Source organism: Molossus molossus, unplaced genomic scaffold, assembly GCF_014108415.1.
Source record: "Molossus molossus isolate mMolMol1 unplaced genomic scaffold, mMolMol1.p scaffold_m16_p_20, whole genome shotgun sequence".
NCBI lineage: Eukaryota > Metazoa > Chordata > Mammalia > Chiroptera > Molossidae > Molossus > Molossus molossus.
In genome coordinates, this window is record NW_023425356.1 from 11,270,768 (window position 1) to 11,295,350 (window position 24,583).

At 52.2% G+C, this 24,583-nt stretch overlaps 2 protein-coding genes across 2 annotated transcripts; both read right to left on the reverse strand.

Annotated features, from left to right (window-relative positions):
• Positions 1-508: 508 nt before the first annotated feature.
• LOC118637873 (pepsin B) lies at positions 509-9,805 on the reverse strand. The gene is made up of 9 exons (XM_036273499.1): positions 9,750-9,805; positions 9,060-9,216; positions 7,236-7,353; positions 6,616-6,734; positions 5,787-5,986; positions 4,027-4,149; positions 1,829-1,976; positions 890-988; positions 509-661 (listed from the first exon to the last, which is right to left on the reverse strand). The coding sequence occupies exons 1-9, from the start codon at positions 9,803-9,805 to the stop codon at positions 509-511; spliced, it is 1,173 nt and encodes a 390-aa protein (XP_036129392.1).
• Positions 9,806-14,474: 4,669 nt separating this feature from the next.
• On the reverse strand, positions 14,475-24,126 carry OVGP1 (oviductal glycoprotein 1). The gene is made up of 9 exons (XM_036273356.1): positions 24,047-24,126; positions 23,026-23,082; positions 20,422-20,587; positions 19,624-19,748; positions 18,311-18,419; positions 18,041-18,226; positions 16,456-16,572; positions 15,920-16,055; positions 14,475-14,965 (listed from the first exon to the last, which is right to left on the reverse strand). The coding sequence occupies exons 1-9, from the start codon at positions 24,124-24,126 to the stop codon at positions 14,475-14,477; spliced, it is 1,467 nt and encodes a 488-aa protein (XP_036129249.1).
• Positions 24,127-24,583: the final 457 nt, after the last annotated feature.

Genomic DNA, 24,583 nt, shown 5'->3' on the forward strand with positions numbered 1-24,583 from the left:
TTCTATTAAAAAATAAAAAAGTGTTTCTGATCAGATTTCAGCCTTTGAATACCTGGTTGAAATGTTAAGGTTTCTTTTTTCTTCTATAACTTTCTTAAGTCGGAGATGGGTCTGGTTCATGTTCTCTTCAAGAAGTGAGACAAAAGTGTTGCAGGAGAGAGTGCTGGGAGGGGTGGTGATGAGTGCCACCCACAGATGTCACCTCGTCCTGTCCTCACCTCTGCGGAAGGGGGCGCGCAGGCCTCCCCTTCCGGCTTCTCTCCCATCGCTCGGTTAACGGATCCCCTGACACAGCTGCTTCTAAGTTTCTACTTAAAATTAACTACTCAAAGCAGAAGACACACAAAAAAGACATTTTGGAAGGAATTTCACAAACATTTGGAGGTTCTTGATTTATTAGTTGCAGGAAGTAAGACTGGTGAGCAGAGGGGTCAGGCCAGTTACAAAGGCGCTGCGAGCCCAGGACCCCTGGGGCGGCCCGAGTCCCGCAGCCAGAGCTGCCTGTCGCTTAGGCGGAGGAGGCAAAGCCCACCCTGTTGTTGGCCATGTCGTAGACAGAGTAGTACTCCTTGAGGAAGACGTCTCCCAGGATCCACAGGGGCTGCCCGTTGGGGGAGGGCAGGTAAGTGGCCTCAACCCCCAGCCTGCAGTAGCCGTTGTTCTGAGGGGACAGGACGTGGGGATGTGACCAGCTGCACTGTAGAGACCTCCCGCCACTGGAACCCCCCCACCCTGTATTCCATGGCTCCCGCTGGGGTTTCTGAATTCTTGTCCACTCTCAGCCCCGCCGCGGGGGGTTCCCAAGAGCTGCCCCGCTGTGAGCTGAGAAGGGGACAGCTGCTGGGCCCAACCATCCACATATCCAGGGAGCCTGGGCGTGACTACGTACGTTGAGGACGTAGGCAGAGGGAGGCAGAGGGAACTGGGACCCGCTGATGATGAAGGTGACGACAGGCAAGCTCTGTACTGAGTTGCAGTTGACCACAAACTGGGAGACAGAAAAGGCAGCTGGAGAGCCCAGGGGGCTGAAGCCCAGACAAGGGCCGAGCCCCCTGTTCCTGCGAGACTCTCGTCTTGACCTTCCAGCAGAGGCTCTTTCAGAGCATGGGCGGCAGGGCCTGACCCCCGCTAACCGCGGACCAGACCCTCTTGCTTCTTGTGTCTTCTCCTGAAACATGCCTCAGCTCCTAGACTGTGGTTGTATTGATATGGCCACCAGGAGTCAGGCTCAGTCCAGAACACAATTTCTAACCTCGGAAAGTACACATTACAGAGAAAAGGCACAGATACACACCTGTAGAAGCGTGCACACACACGCACACGCACACGCACACACCCGGGAACCAGGATTCAGTCGGGGCTCAGACTCTCGCATGCAGGGAGAAGCAGACTACCAATATGAGTACAAAGAGGAGGAGGTGTAGGGACAGGAGGCTTCTCAGAGTAAAACCCACAGGTGTATTCCTAGTGAAGACAGAGACCCAAGTGGGATGGAGAAATGCATTGTGCCTTGATGACAGAACAAATGACAGTGGCCAGACCAGGCCGGCCTGGCCGGCGTGTGTTCCTGAGACCTGCAATGTATTAACAGCACCTTCCAACAACCACAGTTCACTCTCACCGTCTGGACGGAGTCAGCACCACTCACTCTTCCTTGCACTGAAGGTTCATGCCTGACGTGCCTGCTGGGCCCCCACCTGACCCGCCCTGCTGGGCTCAGGTGCCCACCCAGCCCGCCCTGCGATTCTGATGGACTCATTGCCCGAGCTCAGGCTCCTGTGTTGAGGGGTCTGCATACACAGAGACACCGTGGCTTCCGGTTACTCACGTCACCATTCTGAGCCTGCTGGGCGCCGGTGGCTTGCAGGAGGGAGCCCATGTACTGCTGGGGAACTGCCAGCAGGAAGGTGCCCGTGTCCACAATGGCCTGGCAGCCCTGGGAACACCAGCCGGTGGCCTGGTTACCGATGGCAAACCTGAGGGGACACCAGCACAGAGAGAATCAGGAGCCTCTGCTGCCAACATGACTCATGACCACCCCGCGCCCCAACCCCACAGCTGTCATTTGGCTCTTCCCAGGAAGCCGGCCCACCCTTAACACCTCTGCCCAGGTGACGCGTCTGTGCCTGTGGCCACCGGAGTAACAGCCTCAGTCTTGGTCTGGCCGTCCCTCCAGCTCCGGCTAAAGCTCTTGGAAAGCAGGACCTGGATCTCGTCTTCGTTAATCTACCCGGATGTGCCTGTACGGGGCCCAGCACACGCGCCGGACACAGGCAGGGCTCGGAGCCCATTAATAAACACACTGTGAGCATCTAACACATGCCGAACACTCTTACAGGGATTAAGGTGACATAAGGAAGGGTAAATTGTACTTACTGTTTTTTAAGGAGCTTATTCTAGTAGAGATGAGACAACATAATACAACAAGCCATGACTAACACTGTGAGGCAGTAGCTGATAAGCTCCCTATCGTGCGACATAAAGTCCTATCTGATTCAGTCCCTGATTCCTTGTCCAGCTTTTTCTGCTGCCCTATCTTTCCTCTTCCTGCCGCATCTGTTTGCGCGGCGCCTCTGTGAGCCAAGGTGCTTGGACATACAATGAACAAGACAGACACCACAGTCGGGTGGAAGGGCCAGACACTTACAAAAACACACAAATGATGTAGCCCTGACATGTGTCATGAAGGAACTTCTATGTGCCCAAGAAGAGGGACCTGATCTAGTTGGGGAGGGCGGAGGGGGAGGTCAGACAAGGATTTTTCTGAGCAAGTGATGCTTTTAAAAGGGTGAGAAAAAGACACCTCTATTCCAAACCATTTAAACTAGTCTCCAGACATGCCAGACACTTACCTCTCTCTTTCTTGCACACTGGGCCACTTCCCATAGTCTTACCCAATGACTAGGACACATAAGTTGTGACAGGAGCACAAGTAAATACTATCGGGTGGGGGGTAGAGAGAGATTCACTGTGGACTGGGCCCTGCGAGAAGACTGTTTGGAGGAGATAGGAGTTGATCCAGGCTCTGACGGAGGCCTAGAATTTGAGTGAGCACAGAGGAAAAGAGTCGCACGTCAGCTGATACATTCAAAAGAAATGAAGCAGGAAAGTCACGGCAGCTGCAAGGACTGGGCGGAGTCTGAGACGCGGGTCAGGAGCAGTGAGAGGCCGTGCTGACAGGCAGAGCCCTGACTGTGGGTCTTGGGTAGAGGCCCAAGGTGTTTTGCTTGTAATTTGCACGAGATGAAGAATTTTCAGGCCCTGGCCAGTTTGGCTCAGCGGTTAGAGCGTCGGCCTGCGGACCAAAGAGTCTCGGGTTCAATTCTGGCCAAGGGCACGTATCTCAGTTGCCGTTCGTCCCCGGCCCCAGGTGGGGTCGTGCAAGTGGCAACCAGTCGATGTGTATCTCTCACGTCGATGTTTCTCTCTCTCTCTCTCTTCCTCCCACTCTGTCCGAAGATCAATGGAAAAATATCCTCGGGTGAGGATGACACAAAAAGAATTTTTGAGGACCTTGAGTGCAGGTGTAACTGATTCATGATCGTGAGCTTTGGGATCGGATAAACTCAAACTTTGAAATTTGTGAAAACTGTGCCTCGGGTAAGCTGCTTAACCTCCTCCATCTCCAGAATAAAATATACTGCTGACCTCTCTATGTTGCTGTGGAATTTATATACAATCATACATGTAAACTATTTAGCACAGTCTCTGGAGCACAGATGACATCGATGACAGCTATCACTTTTACTGATGGTGGGCATGGTGAAGACGCCGCCGACTGGGATAAGGGACCTTCCCTGAATGAAGGTGGGCTCACGGCGCCCAGGCATGGACCCATCTGCTCTCATGACAACGCTCAGTGACCAGTTGAAAACATTCAGCCAAAAGCCGGATGCCAGAGTCTGTCTCCGCCAGAGGACGTGGTGATTCTCGGAGGAAGCATGCGTCACAGGAACAGGAAGTGCTGCCACGTGGAGAAACACCCTGTGAGTGTCCATAATCCAGAGGGATTGTCTGCTCACTTACTCCTGAATGGCGATCTGCCAGTACAGTTCCTGGGTGACAGGGGCCCAGACAATCTGACCGGAATAAAGTCGGCTGTCCACACCTCCCAGGATGAGCTCCCCACCGTACTGATAGGTTGGTTGGCTGAAAAGAAATGTAGATGAACATGAGTTTCTGCAACACACGTGGGCCAGCCATTCCTTTCCCTCCTTCCCTCCCTCTAACACAGGGGTACCACAGAATGAAGGGGTGCTCCTCAGACTTCACCTGGCTCAAGGTACAATGGAAAGGGAGGTTTTCAGCCCTGGCCAGTTTTGCTCAGTGGTTAGAGTGTTGCCCGTGACCAAAGAGTCATGGGTTTGATTCCGGTCAAGGGCACGTACCTCAGTTGCAGTTTGGTTCCTGGCCCTGTTTGGGGTTGAGTGGAAGGCAACCAATCGATGTGTCTCTCTCATGTCAATGTCTCTCTCTCTCTCTCTCTCCCTCTCTCTCTCTCTCATTCTCTCTTTAACTCTCCTTCCCTCCCTCCCTCTCACTCTAGCTGAAGATAAACAGAAAAATATCCTTGGGTGAGGATTAAAAAGAAAAGAAAAAAAAGAAAAGAAAAAGAGATTTTCAGAGAAACACCCAGAGTATTAGAGAATTGGAAACACAGACTATGTCCATAAAGAATATGGAATTGGACACCAGGCACCAAAAAAAAACTATAAAAGTGTCCCAGAGAAACCTGCCTGAGCCAGCATGAGAAATGGCTCTGCGGTACCGGGGTGGACGGACAGAGGTCCCGGGATGCCATGGTCAGTTGGCCACTAGACAATGTGAAGAGGATTTAGGTCTGTTTTGTTCACTACCCTGCACCTGCCACTCACAGAGGAAAGACTCGGGTTCCCTGAGGGCCGTGTGTGTAGAAAAAAAATCACGGAGTAAAGTGAGTCACCGAAGTTCAAAGCCGGTGGAATGGGAGAAGCACCGATTTCAGAATAAGGTATTTGGGTTTGAGTCTTGGCTTTACACCTACCGGGGTGACCTCCACATTCACAGCCAGTGTGAGCTTCCATTTCTGCACTGGCAAAGGAGGCTAATAACAGGATGTTAAAGATGTCATCCGAAGTCATTGCTCCAAGAACCCGTCACCAAGCCAGAGGTGTCCTTAGAGGTATCATCTTGTTATTGTTCTCCTCACCAGTAAGTGTCTGTGTGGCTTGTTCTACAGCTCTGCAGCTGTGCCAACCTAATACAGCAGTCTCCAGACTTACTGAACAAATACTGAGGGCCGACTGCTTTTTTTGTTTGTTTTATCCTCACCCAAGGACATTTTTCCATTTTTTGTTCAGATAGAGTGGGAGGGAGAGAGGAAGACAGAGAGAGAGAGAGAAACATCAACGTGAAAGGGACACATCGAGTGGCTGCCCCCTGCACGACCCAACCAGGGCCAGGAACAAACTGCAACCGAGGTACGTGCCCTCAGCGGGAACCGAACCCGGGTCTCTCAGGACCGCAGGCCGACACTCTAACCGCTGAGCCAAACCGGCCAGGGCACTGCTTATTTTTAAGAAAAGAATCATCGTATGGTTTATGGCCATACTTAAAAATTCTTCCAGTGCATTTAAAATAAAATTCCCAAAAAAATATGATTATAACTTTTCCAAAATACACGGATTGTACGTAGCAAGTTATATCCATTGCATCAGAAAACTTTATAACCTGGGCCTGTCTGAGGCTGAGTTGTCAAAAGCCCCACGGACCTCATTTGCTGAGTCTTCCCAGGACAGGCTTCTTACCGGGAGAAGTAGAAGCTGAAGACGGGCGCGGTGAGCTGTCCCTGCTGCAGCATCCCCTGCATGACTGTTGGGGCGCTGCCCACCGCCATGTTGGGGTAGGCCATCCCCAGGATCCCATCGAAGTCCGAATAGTAGAAGGGGTTGTTGGGCTCGCTCTCGCTCAGGCCGAACTCCTGGTTATTGACGACGATGTTCTGAACCTGGGCGAGCAGACAGAAGAGCTGCACAGTTCACGGGGCCAAGCCTCCCCGGACGTGGGTGCCCAGGGTCTGGCATCTGGAACCTCTCCTGGGGAGAGAGCTGGCGTCTTGCCTGCTGAGCTCGCTCGCTCCCGGGTGTGGTGGGGAAGGTGGAAGGGCAACAGCGCCACCCAACCAGGGGGGTTTTAGGGAAACGAGTGGTTGTTTCCTGGAGTTCTAGCCTCCGTTTCCGTGGACAGAGAGTGTTCTATATTGCACAGTCCATGTGCAAGGATGGTAGACGTAAAGGCATACGGAACAGTGAAAGGACAGGCCCTGCAGTATCCAGTGACCGTGGGGAGGGGGAAGCGACGTTCTGCGTGGCTGCAGAGGGTAGAGTTGGGACCAGGAGCAAAGCCACAAGAAGACACACAGCTTTAGCACAAAGGGCGTTCGCAGCCAGGACGGCGGTGGAAGCACTTCCTGTCTTGGGGTGAAGGTTCCAGGAGATGACCTTTGGCATCTTTTTCAACTCTCAGCTCCTGGGAAGGTTCAGGCTAACTAGTCATCGTGGGTTTCCCTGACAGTTTACAGCTCTAGAAATGCGATCAAAAGCATAGACCCTCTGTGGCTATGAAAACGTCACTCACAGTCACGGTGTCGTATCCCAGGACCACACTCAGGCTGCCACTCCCATAGGACAGTGTATAGGTTTGTCCATTGTTTCTGAAGGTAGAGGACAGGCTGGGGTTGAACCTGTTGTGCTTGACTGTAGAAAGACAGAGTGAAATATTAGTGTAATTTACTGCAACCCAAAATACTTGGCGGAAACTTTCCTTCCATGGCCTGGGATGTCAGACCAAGTCTGGGGTGGGGCTCAGCCTCGGAGTTATGATATAGACAAACTGCTAGCCCCAGAAAAGTCTGTCCCCTTGAGTAGCAAACATTGCCTGGACTCCTTCCAATGCATCCTTCCCTGAGGGATGGACCTCCTCGAAAGCATCAGGAACTCTGCCCACTGGGGAAAGCGGAGGGGAAGGGACAATGTAGGAAAAAATGGGAGTTTCAGTCTAGTTCTCTCTCCAGAACAGTCAGTGCTTCTGAATGCAGCCTGAGGGCCTGGTTTCTAGATGCTCCTAATTTAAGAAGAATGAGATCATGGATATGCACCAAGAGCTCTGGACGGGACAGTATTCGCTCGGGCTCAGCCCTGACTCGTGCCCCCCACTCTGTGCCCTCCACGGGCAGGCGGTGACAGACGGGGACTCACCGCAGGCCTGGCTCTGGCAGTAGGTGGAGGGCACCCACAGGTTAGAGGAGCCTGTGTCAAAGAGGACCAGGAAATTTTGAGGTGGAGTCCCAATGCTGATCTCCCCAAAATAGAAAGCCTGCAAAGAAAGGTATGTCACCCTCATTAAGCAGCATAGCCTTGTCCTAAGGTGGGGATGAGGCTGACCCACTGGGAGTCACATTTGCCCAATCATCTCCTTGGGGGAAGAAGAGGCTTTCCCCACAATTTCCCCGCTCTGTGTGGAGCCAACTCCTCTCAATAGCTCACCTTTGGCCAGCTGAGACAGTCTTGCAAGACAATATCCCCTTCTAAATGTGTTTTCCACTTTGCAATAAGGTGATACTGCCATGGATTTACCGTGCGGTGCCAGAGCACCCGAAGTTGGAGCAGCGATCACTTTTTTCTCCTATCCAGTATCCATCCCCCCTTCCCCCTACACACACACTCTCACACACACACACACACACTCACTCACACACACACTCACACACACTCACTCACACACACTCACTCACACACTCACACACACTCTCACACACTCACTCACACACACACACTCACACACACACACACTCACTCACACACACACACTCACACACTTCTCCCCTTTCCTTCCAGTGTCAGATACTTCCACCACCACACTCCTCCCTCTGGTCACACACTAGCAAAGGATGCTGGGATGTCTAAGATGAGAAGTCACATGGAAAGCAAGACGAGAATTTGCTTGAGAGGCAACTTAAGTTCTAAGTACATTTGGGGCAGTCATGTCACTTACCTGCCTCTAGTTCCTCCATCTATTAAATGTGAGAGCCTACAGTGGCTTCCAGCTGTGATGTTGTGTCAGATCTCACTAAGAACAGCCCACAGGACACCAGTAAGTTGTAAAGCCCTGAGCAGACATTGTAGCCTCAAGAACATTCAAATACTTTCTCTGGATAACCGTGTATCTCTCCAAACAGGGAGGTTTCCCCTGGTGCCCTGGCATGTGTTCCTGTCTGTCTCCTGCAGCTCATTGCTGGGACTCCTTGAGGTCTCTCGGTCGAGTCAGACAGTACTGCTATAAATCTCTTAGCCATAAGGATGAAGCATCGGAGAGATGAGCCAGTAATGAGAGGAAAGGAGGAAGAAAAGAGAGCTACTGTCCTGTTAGATAATACTAACTCATCATTTATTTAGATACTTTCCATAGGAAAGTGAGACTTAGGGTTAGTAATTAATCCAAATCAGAGCTAATGAGGGATAAATTAGTATTTAAAAATGCTTATCAGCCCTGGCCGGTTTGGCTCAGCGGTTGGAGCGTCAGCCTGCGGTCCAGAGAGACCCGGGTTCGGTTCCCGCTAAGGGCACGTACCTTGGTTGCGGTTTGTCCCCGGCCCTGGTTGGTCGTGAGGGTGGCAGCCACTCGATGTGTCCCTTCACATCGATGTTTCTCTCTCTCTCTCTTCCTCTCTCTCCCTCCTGCTCTATCTGAACAAAATATGGAAAAATGTCCTCGGGTGAGGATTAAAAAAAAAAAAAAAAAATGCTTATCAGCCTGGCCAGTATGACTCAGTGGATTGAGCATCGTCCCAAGGACTGAGAGGTCCCTGTTTGATTCCCAGCCAGGGCACATGCCTGGGTTTGGGGCTTGGTCCCCAGGAGGGGGCGTGCAGGAGGCAGCTGATCAATGTTTCTTTCACATTAATGTTATTATCTCTCTCTTCCTTTCTCTCTCTCTAAAATAAAATCAATAAAAACATATTTATTAAAAAAAAAAATGCTTATCAGCCAAGACTTATAGACACTGCCTCTGCCTTCACTCACATCCAAGTAGTTGGTGATGGGCTCGTAAGCAACAGCATCATTATTGAAATGATACTTGGCGGCTGGGTCATCCTTTCGGTGGTTCTTCAGGAATTTCTCCAGGACACCCTTCTCCTCCATTGTCTGGCGGATAGACTTGCCTTTTTTCAGAACGATTCTGCAGAGAATAGGGTTAAAGCTGAATGAACTTCACCTTGAGCATTAAAGCATTATCTTCAGTGATCTGACCTGCAGTTTTCAAACCTCTTCATTAAGAGTCTCATACAGGAAATCCACCTGGATTTCAGCACCTCACAGTCATTCCAGTATTCCCAGCACAGAAATACACTACCCAATATTTGGGGGGGTTTGTGCTTATATGTTGTTTCTAGAGAATAAATGTCTGCTTCTCCCCCGTGCCTCCTATAAGCTTGGGACAGGGATTGCCCACCCTTCTTAGCCAAAAAAAACACACACCCACCCTTACACACACACACACACACACACACACACACATGCACACACATGTATGCATGCACACATACACACACCATCCATTCATTTCAAGTCTTGGCTCCCAATGGGTGTTCAGTTCATGGCACCGAAAACAATCTGACTGCCTCTCCAAGAGCCCAGCACCCTTAGCTCTTCCCTGCTTGCCATGCTCCCTTAGGGCTGGAATTCACAACGAGGCTAAATCCCAATGCACACCTTTCCACACCCTCCGAGAGGTGTAGGCAAACCAAGACCACGACCAGGATCTTCATTGTGCTGGTTTTTACCAACGCACAGGACATAGTGACAGACTCCCGCGTTGGGACACACAGAGGGAGGACGGGTCCCTCTCTTATACCCTGATCTCTCTGCACTTTCCATCTCTAGGCACGTGGGCTTTTCTATCTTTGTAATAGCCTGTTCTCCTACACTGCCCGGATTCTGTTTGTTTTTCCCTTTGGCAAGCATGAAGGACTTTAATATCTACCCTGTGGTCTATTTAAAAAGCAATTAACGGCTTTGCTGATGGAATCTAAAGATTACGATGTGATAACAAATGTAAAGTGTACTGGGGACATAAAATACTGGTGCCCGTGTTCTACTGGGGAATGGGTGCTGCCAACTTTGGCCAGAACAACGGAACAGTTTGCTCTTTCGCTCCAAAGGGCAGGTGCTCTTTGGAGACCTACAGTTTTCTCTCTACTTCTTCTCTTTCTCCTCCCTCTTCCTCTGATCAGTCTCGTCTATAGCTTTCCATATATGATTCCCCTAGTCTATGACTCTCTGCTCTTTTTCTTAACGTCTCAGTTCATAAACTAGCCAACATTTATCGAATGCCTCCTTCATGCTCACCTCCATACTGACTTCTGGAAGCGCCGAGATAATTGAGAAATGGTCCCTGTTTGCAAATGTCTGCATTCCTGCTGGGATGACTGACACACAATCAAACCATGAGGTGACGGCATTACCCCAGGCATTCAAATGTGTGTTGAGTGAATAAGAGGTGTAATAACAGTAGTCACGAAGCAAGCGGGGAGAGGGGATGATAGCTCCTGGTGGGATGGGAAGGCTTCACGGAAGAGGTAACATGGGGTAAGAGTCTTGCAGGATGCCGGACGAGGAAGCAGGGGAGTGGAAATCCATTGGAGCAGGAGAAAAACGTGACCAAGGATCAAAGGAGTGAAAATGTGTGATGAATGCAGAGAACGTTGTGAGCAACAAGCCAGAAGAGCAATTTTCAGCAGGTATCTGCACAATTCTCATCATGTTCATTGTGGTGTTGAAAATTTTTCCCTGGCCGGTGTGGCTTAGCTGACTGAGCATCGTCCCATGAACCAAAAGGTCACTGATTAGATTCCCGGTCAGGGCACATGCCTAAGCTGAGGGCTCCGGCAGCCGATCAACGTTTCTCTCTCATATTGATATTTTCCTCTCTCTTTCTAAAATCAATAAAAACATATTTTAAAAAAATAGAAAATGATTTTCTACTCCAGAAACCATTTGAAACAGAAAGGACTACAGTGCTAAAATACGGATACTCTTGAGTCTACAATGCTATTTTAATTGATTTTTTTTTTTTTTTTTTTTAGAGAGACAAATAGAAACATCGATGTGAGAGAGAAACATGTATTGGTTGCCTCCTGCATACCTCCTACTGGGGATCAAGCCTGCAACCCGGGCATGTGCCCTGACTGGAAATTGAACCAGGACCTCTCAGTCCATAGAAAAATGCTCAATCCACTGAGCCACACTGACTGGGCTACAATGCTATTTTAAAGCAGTGCTTAGTATTTAACTATTATTCTACCAAATTACTTACGACATGCCCCGTAAGTGATTACAACACACCATGGCTAGAACTCCTGGACTACAGTACTAGGCGTCTATCTGGGCATGACCAGATTGTGAGGCAGACCCTTCATGCCAGGCTGAGCAATATTGACTTTATCCTGTAAGAAGTAAGGAGCCATTAAAGTTTTTTAAATCCAGCAAATGACACACCTAATACCTCTGTATACTATTTATACAAAGTGGTGTTTCAGAAGCTTTAGTGGAAATGGCCAGATACCAACATGATTCTCTAAGTAAAGTTGTAGCTGGCATGAGAGAAGTTACCAGGACTTTGTTAGGAATCTACTTGAAGCCACTGAGCTATGCACAGACAAAGAGAATTTTCCTATTTCATGTGTATGACATGTTTCTTCATAGAAATAAAATTCTTTAAGGGAAACTTAAGAGCTACAGAGGATATGCTTGTAAGAGTAACTCCCACTCATTGAGCACCGTCTTTGTCCCAGGCACGTATTTCTTGTAACCATTGCTAATTGAACTTCTTCCCGGTGATCACAGAGTTAATAAATGGCAGAGCTGGGACCTAACCACAGCCTCCTCCTCTAAGCCTGGTGTGCACAAGCTCTAGTTGCTTCAATGCGCATGAAACTATGGACTTTAACAATAAAGACAATGAGATTTATACTTGCTTTCCCTTTTCTTGTAGAAAGATACTTTAATTGCTTTTTTCGCATTTCCAACTTCTTCCTGTCCACAGAAAGAATGTAACTCTGTGTGCTGCTGCCACCTGGTGGCAACATTTCTAACTTACAAAAAATGTTTCTTGAAAATTCAAATTAGAAAGTGACAAAAAAGCTTCTAACATTTTCTCCTCCGCTCACTTTGCTGGGTGTAGACAACATGCCCGATCACCAGCCATGCCCCTTGAACCTGCGCCCGACCTCTCCCCCCGCCACATCAATCAGTCAAACTGTCACCTTGCCGTGATTTCTGAGACGTCTCCCATTCCACATCTGTGCCTCGGGCTACTTGTCTAGTCTTTGAGACCCTACACTGTTTCTTCGACATTTATTGACTGATGTCCTATTGTAAGGAGCAGCTATCCCTCCTCCGCCATTTGTATATTCAATTATTCATTGATAGCCAATGAACTCACGACATTTACTTTACTCTATGGGTTAAAATCCATTATTATCATTATTTTGTTGCTCAAATTGTCCCAATTTCAGCCATTGGGAACTCCCTCAAGGTGGCTTTTGTGTCCCTCTGACATGGCCCCGTTGTGTTTTGAGTACTTCCTGGAAACAGAAGCTATGCCGGTCTTTTCCTGTGCCTTCCCTGCCCAGCCCAAGAACTAGCCATCTCTTTAAGGGTCCGCAGGTCCTTCCACTGGAAAACTAAATTTAGAAATCAAGATCTGGGCATTCCATGTGCTATTGCTTCTGGGATGCCATGCTCCCAGGCTCTCTCAGCAGTCCGAGCTAGGAACATTTTTATGTATGCACATACTGTATTTTTCTATCGATTTTTTTATTGACTTCCCTGCATATACTTTTAGAACCATGATTTCCTATTGATACCTCAGATTCCAACACCACAGGGTTCATTCCAGCCCTTCCCTGTCTAATCTGTTCAGTAAGTCACTATGTTTTGGGGTTAGTTTGTTATGCAGCTTAAATGACTTGTGATTTGTGCTGCGGCAACATGGGCCTGTGGTCATGAACCCACACATGGGAGTGTACACTCTTCACCTGTTTCAGTGATTTTTGATAGGTGCCTGGCCCCAGGGGCATTTTATTTATTTATTTATTCATTTAGTTATTTAATTATTTTTATATATTTTTTCTTTATTGATTTCTAGAGAGAGGGAAAGGAGAGAAAGAGATAGAAACATCAAAGAGAGAGAACATTGATCGGCCGCCTCCTGCATGTCCCCCACTGGGGATCGGCCCACAACCCGGGCATGTGCCCTGGACAGGGAACTGAACAAGTGACCTCTGGGTGCATGGATTGAATCTCAACCACTGAGCCCCACCAGCCAGACATTTTAATTTGAGACTCTTATCTTAAAGACTTGGAGACTGCACTTCCAAAAGAAAAGGTAACATCAGTGACACTCACTCTGAGCATCGTTGTCTCCTAAAAGGGGAGGGCTAGAAATTGGTCCTGGGTCTATGCTAACTTATCAGGGTCCTTCATGCCCAGAAAAACACCCCGTAGGTAGATTGCAGTGTGTAGTAAGTGAGAATGGATGTTTCTGGAGGAGAGCTAGGAGAAGCAAGCAGGTAACACAAAAATACAGCATTTTGCCTTCCTCTCAGCCACTTCTTATGGAAAGAATGGGTGGGGTATTTTTTCAGAGACAACTAAGATTTTACTAAGCAGGGAATATAATTGGAAGATTCAACTTCCTCCTGTCTCCCTGCCTCCCTTAATTATGGAAAACTCCTCCAGAAGAGATACGGCTTCTGACCAAAGTGAAGTGGGTGGTTCGTGGCAGAGAGAAGCGCACATTCCCCTGTAGAACAGCAGTGTGGGCCAGACAACCCCCTTTCCAAAAGGAGCAGCAGGGAAAAGTGACCTTGAACAGGGGCAGCTGAAATTGGGTTGCAGGTCATCTCAAGAAAGTAACTTCAGACAGGATGGTGAACACACAATACAGATGATATATTATAGAATTGTACCTCTGAAACCTGCATGATTTTATTAACCAGTAAATTCAATGGAAGGAAGGAAGGAAGGAAGGAAGGAAGGAAGGAAGGAAGGAAGGAAGGAAGGAAGGAAGGAAGGAAGGTCTGAGAACTCAGATGGATTCTTTGTTTCCAGTTTATTCAACAGAGAAGAGATTAGCTCACTGTGGCTTTGGGACCCGCTTCACCCCATGAGAGGTTTGTGAATGGTTGGGCACAGGACTTCTGCCAGGTGACCCGGAAGAAAAGACAAGGGTTTTCCCCAGCATCTGCTCCTTAATCCACAGCAGAGTTTACTTTCTTTAGAGAGAGAGGACTGGTTGGAGGGTCATCAGGTTGACAGAACGGTTTCCGTCAATGGGAACAAAGGGGTCGTCAAAGCAAGAGCAGTGTCCCGGGAGCGAGAGGCCAGAGGGTAGCATCCTGTTTTCAGCTTCCATCTAAAGACCAAAGTAACCCATCAGGGGTTCATGTCCAGCTCAGATGTCAAATTCTCCCCTCTTAGAGTCTTCGTCTTCCTGTCAGGGGTGACCGTCATCTTTCCCAAGGGGACTGTCGTCTTTACAGGTGCTGCAGCCTTCCTTCCACTGACCATGATCCTCACTCCAGAGGTCTCAGTCTGAAGATGCACAGAGGTCATAGTCATTGATTCAGGGGTCACGGGGGCCATGGTCTTTTCCCCAGGGGTCTCATCAGTCTTCCCTTGTAGAGCTGCTGTGTGGTTTACAAAGGATGCAGTTCCTCTGGTAGGGGTCACAATCCCAGCTCCGGGGACTGTAGTCATATTTTCAGTCTTTCTCTGAGTCTCAGTGGTCACACCCTCTCCTCTTGGGAGCAAAATCCCCATATCAGTGGTCAGTGCCTTGGTCACAGTCACCCTTCCAGGGCCAGTCCTTGAAGAATTCATAGCAGATGAGGGCCAAAATTTTGGTGAAAAAGTTGAACTGGACTCTACAGAAAATCATCAGAAAAGGATGAGAGTCTTACCTCTTCCTTCCCATCCCATAATTACTGGCAAGGCTGAAGTACCTGCTCTCCAAACCCAGAGTTGGAGAGTCCCATGATGCACCCACTTGAGGACATAGATAAAATCACACACACACAGAAGCCCTGCTCCCCCACCTCATCACATTAACACGATCTCAGGCACCCATGGGCACTCGGCGGGTTTGGTACATTCCCGGTAAATGACCCCAAAAAGGAGCCAATTGTCTACTCTTAAGCCCTCACTTTGACCTCTCTGATGGCACCTTCGGAGAGACCTTGCCCCCAAGGCCTCATTTCTCGCTTGAGCCCTCGAGGAGAGCTGCCTGTCTCCCACGCAGGAGGCCCGGGGACAGCTCCGAGGTCGAGACGCTGCGCCAGACCGCATGCCATAAAGAATCAGGTCGCAGTCCTGTCTCCACCCCTGACAAGCTGTGCTACCCTTTTGAGCCCAGTCCCCTTATCCACGAAATGAGGGTTATAAACCATCAGCTCCAGCACGCCGCGTTCCATCTGCTAACTGCCAGGGAAGTCTCTACTATCAAAGAGAAGCCACAGAAATTTAATTTCCCTTTCAGGCCCTCGGCCCATAAAAGCAGGAGGGGAAAAAAAGACAAATAAACTAATGTATACTGAGTGCTATGAGCTAGCACAGTCTTCATTCCACAGTTCATTGGGTCTTAGAATGATGTCAGGAGCATAAGGATCGTTCCCATTTTATACATACAGAAATCCAGGCCTGGAGAGGTCGAATGAGCACACATCCAAGCCACGGTCTGAAGACAGGTTGGCCTGAGAATAATCAAAGCTATTCTCTTGTCTCAATGTCACGTTGCCTCACAGGCCTTCAGATCAACAGAAGAGACCCACCCCTGCTGCTTAGACAACTTCCGACCCAGCTGCCAGGTCACAGCTACTTACCAGCCTGCAACAGCAGGTCACTCAGCACGCAGACAAGGGGGAAGGGGCCAGTGCCGCAGAAAGTGCCCCTGACGTCATCCAGGTCCAGCGTCCACACCATGGCTCCCCCATAGTGCTCTCTCTGGATGAACAATGCCTGCGAGGGGAGAGCCAGTCAGCCTGCTATGCTGGCCACCCTCCAGACTGGGCACCATGGTGAAAACCAAGACGGACTCCCAGGGGACAAGGCAGCAGGGTGGGTGGAGTATGGCCTCTATTTGAATCTAGCCTCTACCACTTACTAGCTATGGGATCTTGAAAAACTGAAATTTCTTCACTTCAAAATAAGAGGGTTGGACTAGATGAGACTAGGAAACCCCATTTAGTTCAGGTATGCCTGAAACTCACCTAATATAGTCATCCTCACCTTTTCATCCTCCACCCAGCACACACACACACACACACACACGCACGCACGCACGCACGCAGTACAGACAAGGGCCTCAGGGTAGCCAGAGAGGAACAATATGCCTGATCAAGAAAGACAAAGGCCTCACCTTGTGTCTGAAGCTGGTGACGTCATCATAGCCAACCCATTCCTCCCCCTTATAGGCGTAAGGGACACACTGATAATCAATCCAGCACCTCTTCGCCCTCTGGAGAAAGGAGCAAACCTGCCAGGAAGACCACAGGTTGGTTCTGGGAAGGGCCATGGAGAGGCACCCCAGCAGACACGCTGTTCCTTGCCCAGGAATAAAGAACCCCAGCCCCCCTCGTCAGGCAGTGACAAGGTAGACCAAAAGGGCATGGGGAAGCCATTCTATCTATTCTGAAAAAACTCCTGCTATTGCACATTCCTTCCTCTAATGTCCATGGTGAAAAGACAGAGAGAGGACCAAGGAGTGGATGACTTCCCTAAGAAACCCAGCCTGGGGTGGTAAATAATGCCAACACCATGGTGCCAACAGTAGCATGCCTGGCCCTCGACCAAACCTGTCTGGTGTCAGAGAGCCTTCATGAACAAGTCTCTCCTCTGCTCACTAGACGCTGGCGGACACTGCCCCCTCGAGGCAGAGATCAAACGGCCTTTTGAGCCTCTAATGAGCAAGTTCCCGAAGGCGAAGCGCAGGCGGGACGTCCGCTGGGTTCCCAGCACTGGAGCGAAGGTGTTCGAGCCGGGCTGCAGACGGTCATGACTCTTTTGTTTTAGTCCTTTATCATCTCTGCCAAAATCTCTGACCCATCATGCCCTTCAAGAGCACTATTCGACTGTGCCATCATCCACCACTGTGCTTCCCCGGGTCCGCAGGCGAGCGTTCCGCCAGGGCAGCACAGGGCAGGGACACCGGCCCCTCCACTGCCGCTTAAGGCAACGCTATGGCTCTCCCTCGGCACCCCACACGCCTTGCACCCTTGTACCTGCTGTCTTCTACCCGAGACGTCCTTCCCATCTTGTTCAAAGCCCTGCTCAGAATCCACCCGCTCCGCGAGCCTTTCCGGCCCACAGCCGCACACTCGGCGCCTCTCTGCCTTCCCGGCCCTCGGGCCCTGCGACTCTCCTCCGCAGGCAGCAAGCCTTGCTCAGACTGGGATTAGAGGAGTGGAATTGGGGTAGTGGGGAAAGAATCTGTAGTAGGGGGCACTTCTGGAACTGCTTCAAAATAATCTCAGAGCGAGGAGGGAGAGTCAGGGAGCAGAGAGGAAACGAGACTGGCCAGGAGAGGTTGATGAATGCAGCAGGGTGAGGGGTATGTGGTAGTGCGAGAGGGGGAAGGAGGTTATACTAGTCTTTTACTTTTGCAGATGTTTGAAATTATATACATATATATATATCTCAAATATTAATTATTTTTATTTAGGTCATATAGTAAGTCAGGATTGACTTGTATGACATTAAGATTCTTTGAAGGGGTGAGATATCTGCCCCCTCTTTATTCAGATTCCATCTAGCCCCTCATTCCTTAAACAGGACTCAAATAACTTCCTGAAGAAAACAGCTACCCAGAGACGGATTTCCCTTGCCCGGGGAACAGCCTCGCGGGCCGCCTGTGGCCTGCACCCTCGCCTTTGCCCTTGTCCTTGCTCCTGCCCAGGCCGCAGGTGGGGCCTTAGCTAACAGACAGAGGTCCCCGTTCCTGTCACCTCGTAATAAGCCAAGAAGCCAGGCTGCTTGGTGTACTTCCCCGGAGATGCAGGTCCCAAAGCTTCAGCCTGCAGCCAATTCTCAGAGGCCTTGAGGAGGCGAAAGGTACGTCCGTAGGTGGGGAGCCCCATGAGGAGCTTCTCCGAGGGGGCCCCCAGCTTCCGCCAGGAGTCCATGGCGTATGCCTGCAGGAAATCACAAAGCCCCCCTGTGACCAGCCTGGGCTGGGGCAGAGGTCCGGCTGCCTCCGAGATCTTCCCTTCTCTTACCGAAGATTTGGGGTCTCCACGCCGAGAGAACAGGGGGCTGTTGTGTCCTGTGAACCCTTCCCAGCTCCCATGGATGTCGTAAGTCAAGACGCTGATGAAATCCAGGAGTCTTAAAGGGCAGGAGGACATATGATCAAGTTTGGGCGGGCTAGATTTTCAGTCAGATCATCACAGTGCTGACTAGCTAACTAGCTAACTAGCTAACTAGCTGTGCATTGATCACCCAAGCTTCCCGGCCATTTCCGCCTGGGGGGCCTGCCCAGGCTGTGCCAGCCACCTAGGATGCTGCCACTAGGGCAGACTGCTGGTTGGGGAGCGCAGGCCTCGGGGCCCAGCCACCGGGGGTGTCCATGGAAACAGGCAGGAGTCAGACAGGAAACGAAGGCACGCAGGCCTGACGCAAGTGCCGAGAGGGGTCTGCAAAACTGTCGTGAGTTAAGCAGCACTGTCCCACGGCGTGAGAGAGCTCTGTCCGCCGGCCACTCAAGGGACCGCCGACCCCCTCATCCGGAAAGCGGTCCTGGCGGCGAAGCGGGTTGATCAGGTCACTGGTATAGGGTTTGCGTGGATCATCTCATTTCATTTCAATCCAGCCAATTCCCCAAGCACCGTAACTGTCTGCAGTGCGGAGCTGAAGCGTGGGCGGGCTGGACCAACACGAACAAACTGCCCAGGGCCTCCCACCCTTCTGCTCCCACGGAACCCACTGTCCCTGTGTAACTACACATACAAGCACCCTACCCTCTCTCTGTTCTGCATCTGCCTCAGTGTTCCCACCTGTAAACACTTGATTCTTAAAATTTGAGCAAACTAGTCCAGAGCTGGCCTGTCCAGAAAGAGTTATGAGCTGTTCCATGTCTGGCTTTGGAACTTTTGCATGTAGACCTGCGCTCTGAAAACGGGCCGGCGGGGCCTTCCTGGTCTCGGTTCTGTGGCAGTGGTTAGTGATTCCGCTGCCTCTCAGTGCCAGCCATCTGCCAAACAGCCAGTGTCCACAACTGTCCTCTGGGATGGCAGAGCCAGGCACGCGGGGCGCCCTCCTGTAAGACCCGGCGATGGGCTACACAGAAGAGTGCCCCCAAGATGATCTTGTGGGGGCTGGTGCTACAGCACCTCCCTCTGACTCCTAAAGAAAGCCTGGGGTCTGATGGAGCCCATCCCTGTCCCCACCATGCTCCTTGGCCCACCCCAAACTTGCACCTATACCAGGGCAGGCACAGGGAAAGCTCAGGGACAGTGCGCAGCTCTGGGGTTCTGAACTTGAAGCGCCTCCTTCCCTTCAAAGCCTTGCCTCCCAAGGCAGCCCCACTCACCTTCCTAGACGGGGCACATCATAAGCTATTTGGATGGTGTGCGGGTCCCCAGAGACAGCAGCAGAGAGCAGCAGCCTTGGACGCCTGGTGAGCTGGGCCTCCCTCTGGAAGGCAAGCAGCAGCTCCTGGGAAGTCAGAGAGGCAGATGCAGAGACCACCCAGGAAACCTGTATTTACAGAGCCTTGAGCCAGGTTCTGGGAACAAAGGTGAGTCAGACGCAGGCCCTGTCCACAGGCTCTTTAGCAGGGCAGGCATGCCCTGGCTGGTGTGGCTCAGTTGGCTGAGTGTTGTCCCATCACCACAAGGTTGTCCGTTTGACTCCTGCTCAGGGCACGTGGCTGGGTTTTGTGCTCCATCCCCAGGGGGGCGTGAAGGAGGCAGCAGATCAATGTTTCTCTCTCACATCAACTTTTCTCTCTCTCCCTCTCCCTTCCTCTCTTTCTAAAATACATAAAACATATATGTTTTTAAAAAGAGCAAGAAAGAAAGGCAGACATGAACAGTGTGGCAAGTGGCTTCCCAGAGGGGTGGCAGGCAAGCTCAGGGGCACGGGGCCAGCTGCCTGCCTGCGGGAGTCCAGGGAGCTGCCTAGAGGAGGCATCGCCCAGGCCGGAGACTGGAGCGAGAGCTGGACAGACAGCAGCTCTTCGGTCCAACATCTCTAGGGGGAGGGCAAGGAGAGACCCTTCCATCACCTCTCTCCTGCCCTTGCCCTTGGCCTCCCTCCTCCGAGCCCAGCGCCCACACAGGGTAGAAGTGGAACGTTGGCAGATTCGGAGCTGCCAGACTGGCCTTACTTGAATTAAGAAGAGAAAATTCCACCGGTCATGCCTGGGGCTGCCTCTGAGCCCAGGGTACAAGAAGCAGAGGTCCAGACCATCAAAGCCATGTGTCCTCAGGAGGGGTAGGACCGAGGCGATAAACTTCTCCCGGCTGGCGGATGTGGACAGCATAGCGGTGAACCTGTAGGGAGCCAGGGTGGGGTGAGGAGCACTCTGTGGAACCATGGCCTCGGGCAAGGTCCCTTGGTGCCTGCCCCTGTGAAGGGCACAGGGATGTGGCTGGAGGAGAGGAAGGCAGGTCTTTCAAACTCTCAAACCATCTCCAAATCCCCTCCCAGCACCAGGGGCTGAGCACGCAGGAATGGGATTCAGACAGCCAGGGGAGTTGCCTATGTTGACCTGGCCCTGGGCAGACAGCGCAAAGCCAGCCTGGCCTGGGGTGGCTACAGAAATCAGTGCCCGCTGGCCAGGCCCTCTGCCCTGCTGCTCCTTCCTCATGGGGACTACTCAGTCCCCACCACCTGTGCTGGCACGGACATTGTCCCCTGACCGAACTAGGAATGGAGCCCCAGCCACAGGCAGCATTCCCACTGAGATCCCGGACCCAAGCTGGATCTGGGCTGCAAAACGCGGGCGAGAGGCCCAGGCTCCAGGAGCCGTTCCGGTCTCTGCTCTTCTGTCCATTGGCTGTTTGACGTTTATCTATTTTTTCGACATTGTTGAAAACCTTGTAATTAATGGGAGTTGAACTTGAAGCAATTCTGGGCTAGTTCTGTGGGCACTGATTAGACAATCGGCCAGATTTGGGGTGAGGCAGGCCCGGGGTCCGTGATCTGTCTGCCACCTCCCATCTTTGAGGGACACCTGTGTGAAATACAGCAAATTCCTGACGACCTCCCACTTCTGCTTTCTTTTTTGCAAACGTGGAATGCAACCAGCCACTCTGTGAGCCTCTTCTGAGTAATCATGAGAGGATGTGTGCAAGGCCCCTGGCCCAGCGTCTGCACAGGGTGCTCAGCACACGGTGCAGAGGGAGGGGGGAGCCTGGGAGGGCAGAGCCTGGGAGGGCGGAGCCAGTTCCCATCCCACAGCCCAAGTCCTCCCCCACTGTAGGAGCAGGCCCCTCCTCACACCCCGCTGCCCCTGCTCCTGAAGCTCCTTCCTCCCAGGCCAGGAGGCAGGTGGGGCCTCCACCCTGGCCTCAGCCATGAAACTGGGGAGACGCTTCTTCAGAGGACATGAAGACAGTGCTCATCTCCACCTGCCTCGCGGAAGGTAAGGTGTTCATAGAGCAGCCCCGCATGCCAAGGCCCAGCAGGCATTTCATTTACACTACTTCCTGCCTACCCCCACCTATCCTCCCCAACCACACCCCTGCAACCCTTTGAGGTGCATATTTATAAATATCCATTTATAAAGTGAGGAAACCCAGGCCCTATGAGGTTGGGGGTTTCTTCTTGTCCTAAACAGGACTCCCCCATCTGACACAAATCCCTGCCTCTTATGAAGGGTTGATGGGACAACTGTGAGGACCCCATTTTGCTCCTCATTCCCTCCCACCCCCTTTCTCCATCACCTGGAACTTCCCTCTCTCACTTAGCATGGAAGAAAGGTCAGGGCAGGGCAAGTGTCTGCACTAGGCCTTCTCCCCCCACCTGTCCTCACTGCCACCTGCCCACTGCCCCCTGCCACCTGCCCACTGCACCCTGCCACCTGCCCACTGCACCCTGCCACCTGCCCACTGCCCCCTGCCACCTGCCCACTGCACCCTGCCACCTGCCCACTGCACCCTGCCACCTGCCCCATGCACCCTGCCACTACCCACTACACCCTGCCACCTGCCCCATGCACCCTGCCACCTGCCCCATGCACCCTGCCACCTGCCCACTGCACCCTGCCACTACCCACTGCACCCTGCCATCTGCCCAGTGCACCCTGCCACTACCCACTGCACCCTACCACCTGCCCCATGCACCCTGCCACCTGCCCCATGCACCCTGCCACCTACCCACTGCACCCTACCACTACCCACTGCACCCTACCACCTGCCCACTGCACCCTGCCACTACCCACTGCACCCTGCCACCTGCCCACTGCACCCTGCCACCTTCCCACTGTACCCTGCCACCTACCCACTGCACCCTGCCACCTGCCCACTGCACCCTGCCACCTGCCCACTGCACCCTACCACCTGCCCACTGCACCCTGCCACCTGCCCACTGCACCCTGCCACCTACCCACTGCACCCTACCACCTGCCCACTGCACCCTGCCACCTGCCCACTGCACCCTGCCACCTACCCACTGCACCCTACCACCTGCCCACTGCACCCTGCCACTACCCACTGCACCCTGCCACCTGCCCACTGCACCCTGCCACTACCCACTGCACCCTGCCACCTGCCCACTGCACCCTGCCACCTGCCCACTGCACCCTGCCACCTGCCTCACTGCACCCTGCCACCTACCCACTGCACCCTACCACCTGCCCACTGCACCCTGCCACCTGCCCACTGCACCCTACCACCTGCCCACTGCACCCTGCCACCTGCCCACTGCACCCCCACACACTTGCCGCACCCCCTCTACCCCGGAGAAGACAGGGTGGGCAGGGCCTCACCTCAGTGTGCCGAAGTTCCAGCCCCCGATGGACAGCAGCGTTTTCAGCTCCCTGTTCCTGTGGTGTGGCAGAGAGGGGCAGCTGCAGTCACCCTGTTTGTTCCATTCATTCAGTGGAACAGTGGGAAGTGGGGTAGGAGGGAGGGAAAGTGAAAGGGCAGGTGGAGGGAGGGAGCAGAGCAGAGCGCAGGAAAGAAGAGAGGAGCACGATCAATCCACAGGCATCGCCCCCAGGAAGTCCCAGGCTGTCCAAAGTCCCTCCAAGTCCCCCCATCATGTCCCCATGGAAAGGAAAAGAAAAACATAGTCTGAAATGTTGCTCTGCACTCGTTTTCTTAGTCAACAAATAAGTGTTGAGCAATTACTATGTGCTCTTGAGTGCTTTAGGTGCTTGAAATCCAACAGTGAGCCAGCCAGGCAAGCTCCTCCCTGCTCTCGGGGGCTGAGTCTGGTGGCGGGGTTTCTGCCCTGCTCGTCCAGAGCCACCCACGCAGTGCCGGGACAGAGCCAGGAGCTGTGGAGAAAGGACCACCCACACAAGCACTTCCTGCGCGCCAGCTCTGTGCCAGGCACTGACTTAGCCACCAGGGCACAAAGAGGAGGAGACCTGCCCCTTCCTTTGGGGGTTCACAGCTTGAGGGTCGCAGGTGACAGGTGGCAATAACAAGGCCAGCATCTGTGAGGCATCTGTGATGTGCAGGCCCTGTGAAGCACTGTGAAGAATGAATGCATGGCACCCTCACCACAGGCCTCAGAGGGCGAGTTGGGGTGGCCAGGCCGAGACGAGCTAGGAGGACAGTCCAGGCTGAGGCAGCAGCACCCACAAAGGCACGGGGACAAGAAGGAGGCAGTGTGCATCAACAGGGAGTTCCCAATTCGGGGAAGCGCAGAGTCTTGGCTGCGGGAGGCTGGAACCGGAGGAATCGGAGGGACAGAATGCTGACGAGTAGCAGGAGAAAAGGCTTAATTCTCTTCCATCTGTAAAATCTGAAAGACGGCCCCCACATTCAATATGAACGCACCTCTCCTTGAGCTTGTTGAACTCTGGGTAGAGAATTTTCTCGTCTTGGAGGTCCTTGGCCACCAGCTGATTGTCATTCATTGAGGCAAAGGCAAATATCAGGTGGGTGCAGAGAAAGGGGTCTAGGTCACGGGGCAAGATGGAGGCAGGGCCGGGTCGATTGTATGCCCAGTTGGTGAAGTAACACACCAGTTTGTGGGCAGCGCCTGGCAAGGGAGAGCACGCATTAGGTGGCAGAGACCAAGGCAGGGCACGGAGCTCAGCTTCCACAGGGCAGTGTGGACACAGCCTGAGAGGCCCGGCCACTGCAACATGCCCACTCCCCTCAACACGTCCCCCAAAGCTGCGCTGAGGCCCCCACTGTGAGGTCCCAGAAGGAAAAGAATGCCATCTGCAACCCTGGTCAGAACAGAACCACGGGTCTGGATCCCAGCACAGAGAGTGATACACACAGCAGGGGGCAAAATCCTCTGCTGAACTGGATTGGGTCAGTGACCCCTGACAGGACCAAGGCAGAGTGAGGACACAGGAGACACTC

Bases quoted from the DNA above. Each gene is read 5' to 3' on its own strand.
- LOC118637873 (XM_036273499.1), bottom strand. From the start codon at position 9,805: ATGAAGATCCTGGTCGTGGTCTTGGTTTGCCTACACCTCTCGGAGGGT. The intron at 4,150-5,786 runs GTAAGAAGCCTG...ATTTCTTTTCAG, and splicing joins TTCAGCTTCTACTTCTCCCG to CCAACCAACCTATCAGTACG. The intron at 1,977-4,026 runs GTAAGTGAGCAG...GTGTCCCCTCAG, and splicing joins TGGCAGATCGCCATTCAGGA to GTTTGCCATCGGTAACCAGG.
- OVGP1 (XM_036273356.1), bottom strand. From the start codon at position 24,126: ATGAATGACAATCAGCTGGTGGCCAAGGACCTCCAAGACGAGAAAATT. The intron at 16,573-18,040 runs GTGACAGGAACG...TCTTCCTGGCAG, and splicing joins GCTTCTTGGCTTATTACGAG to GTTTGCTCCTTTCTCCAGAG. The intron at 16,056-16,455 runs GTGAGGCCTTTG...CTCCCCTCGCAG, and splicing joins TCACCAGCTTCAGACACAAG to GCATTGTTCATCCAGAGAGA.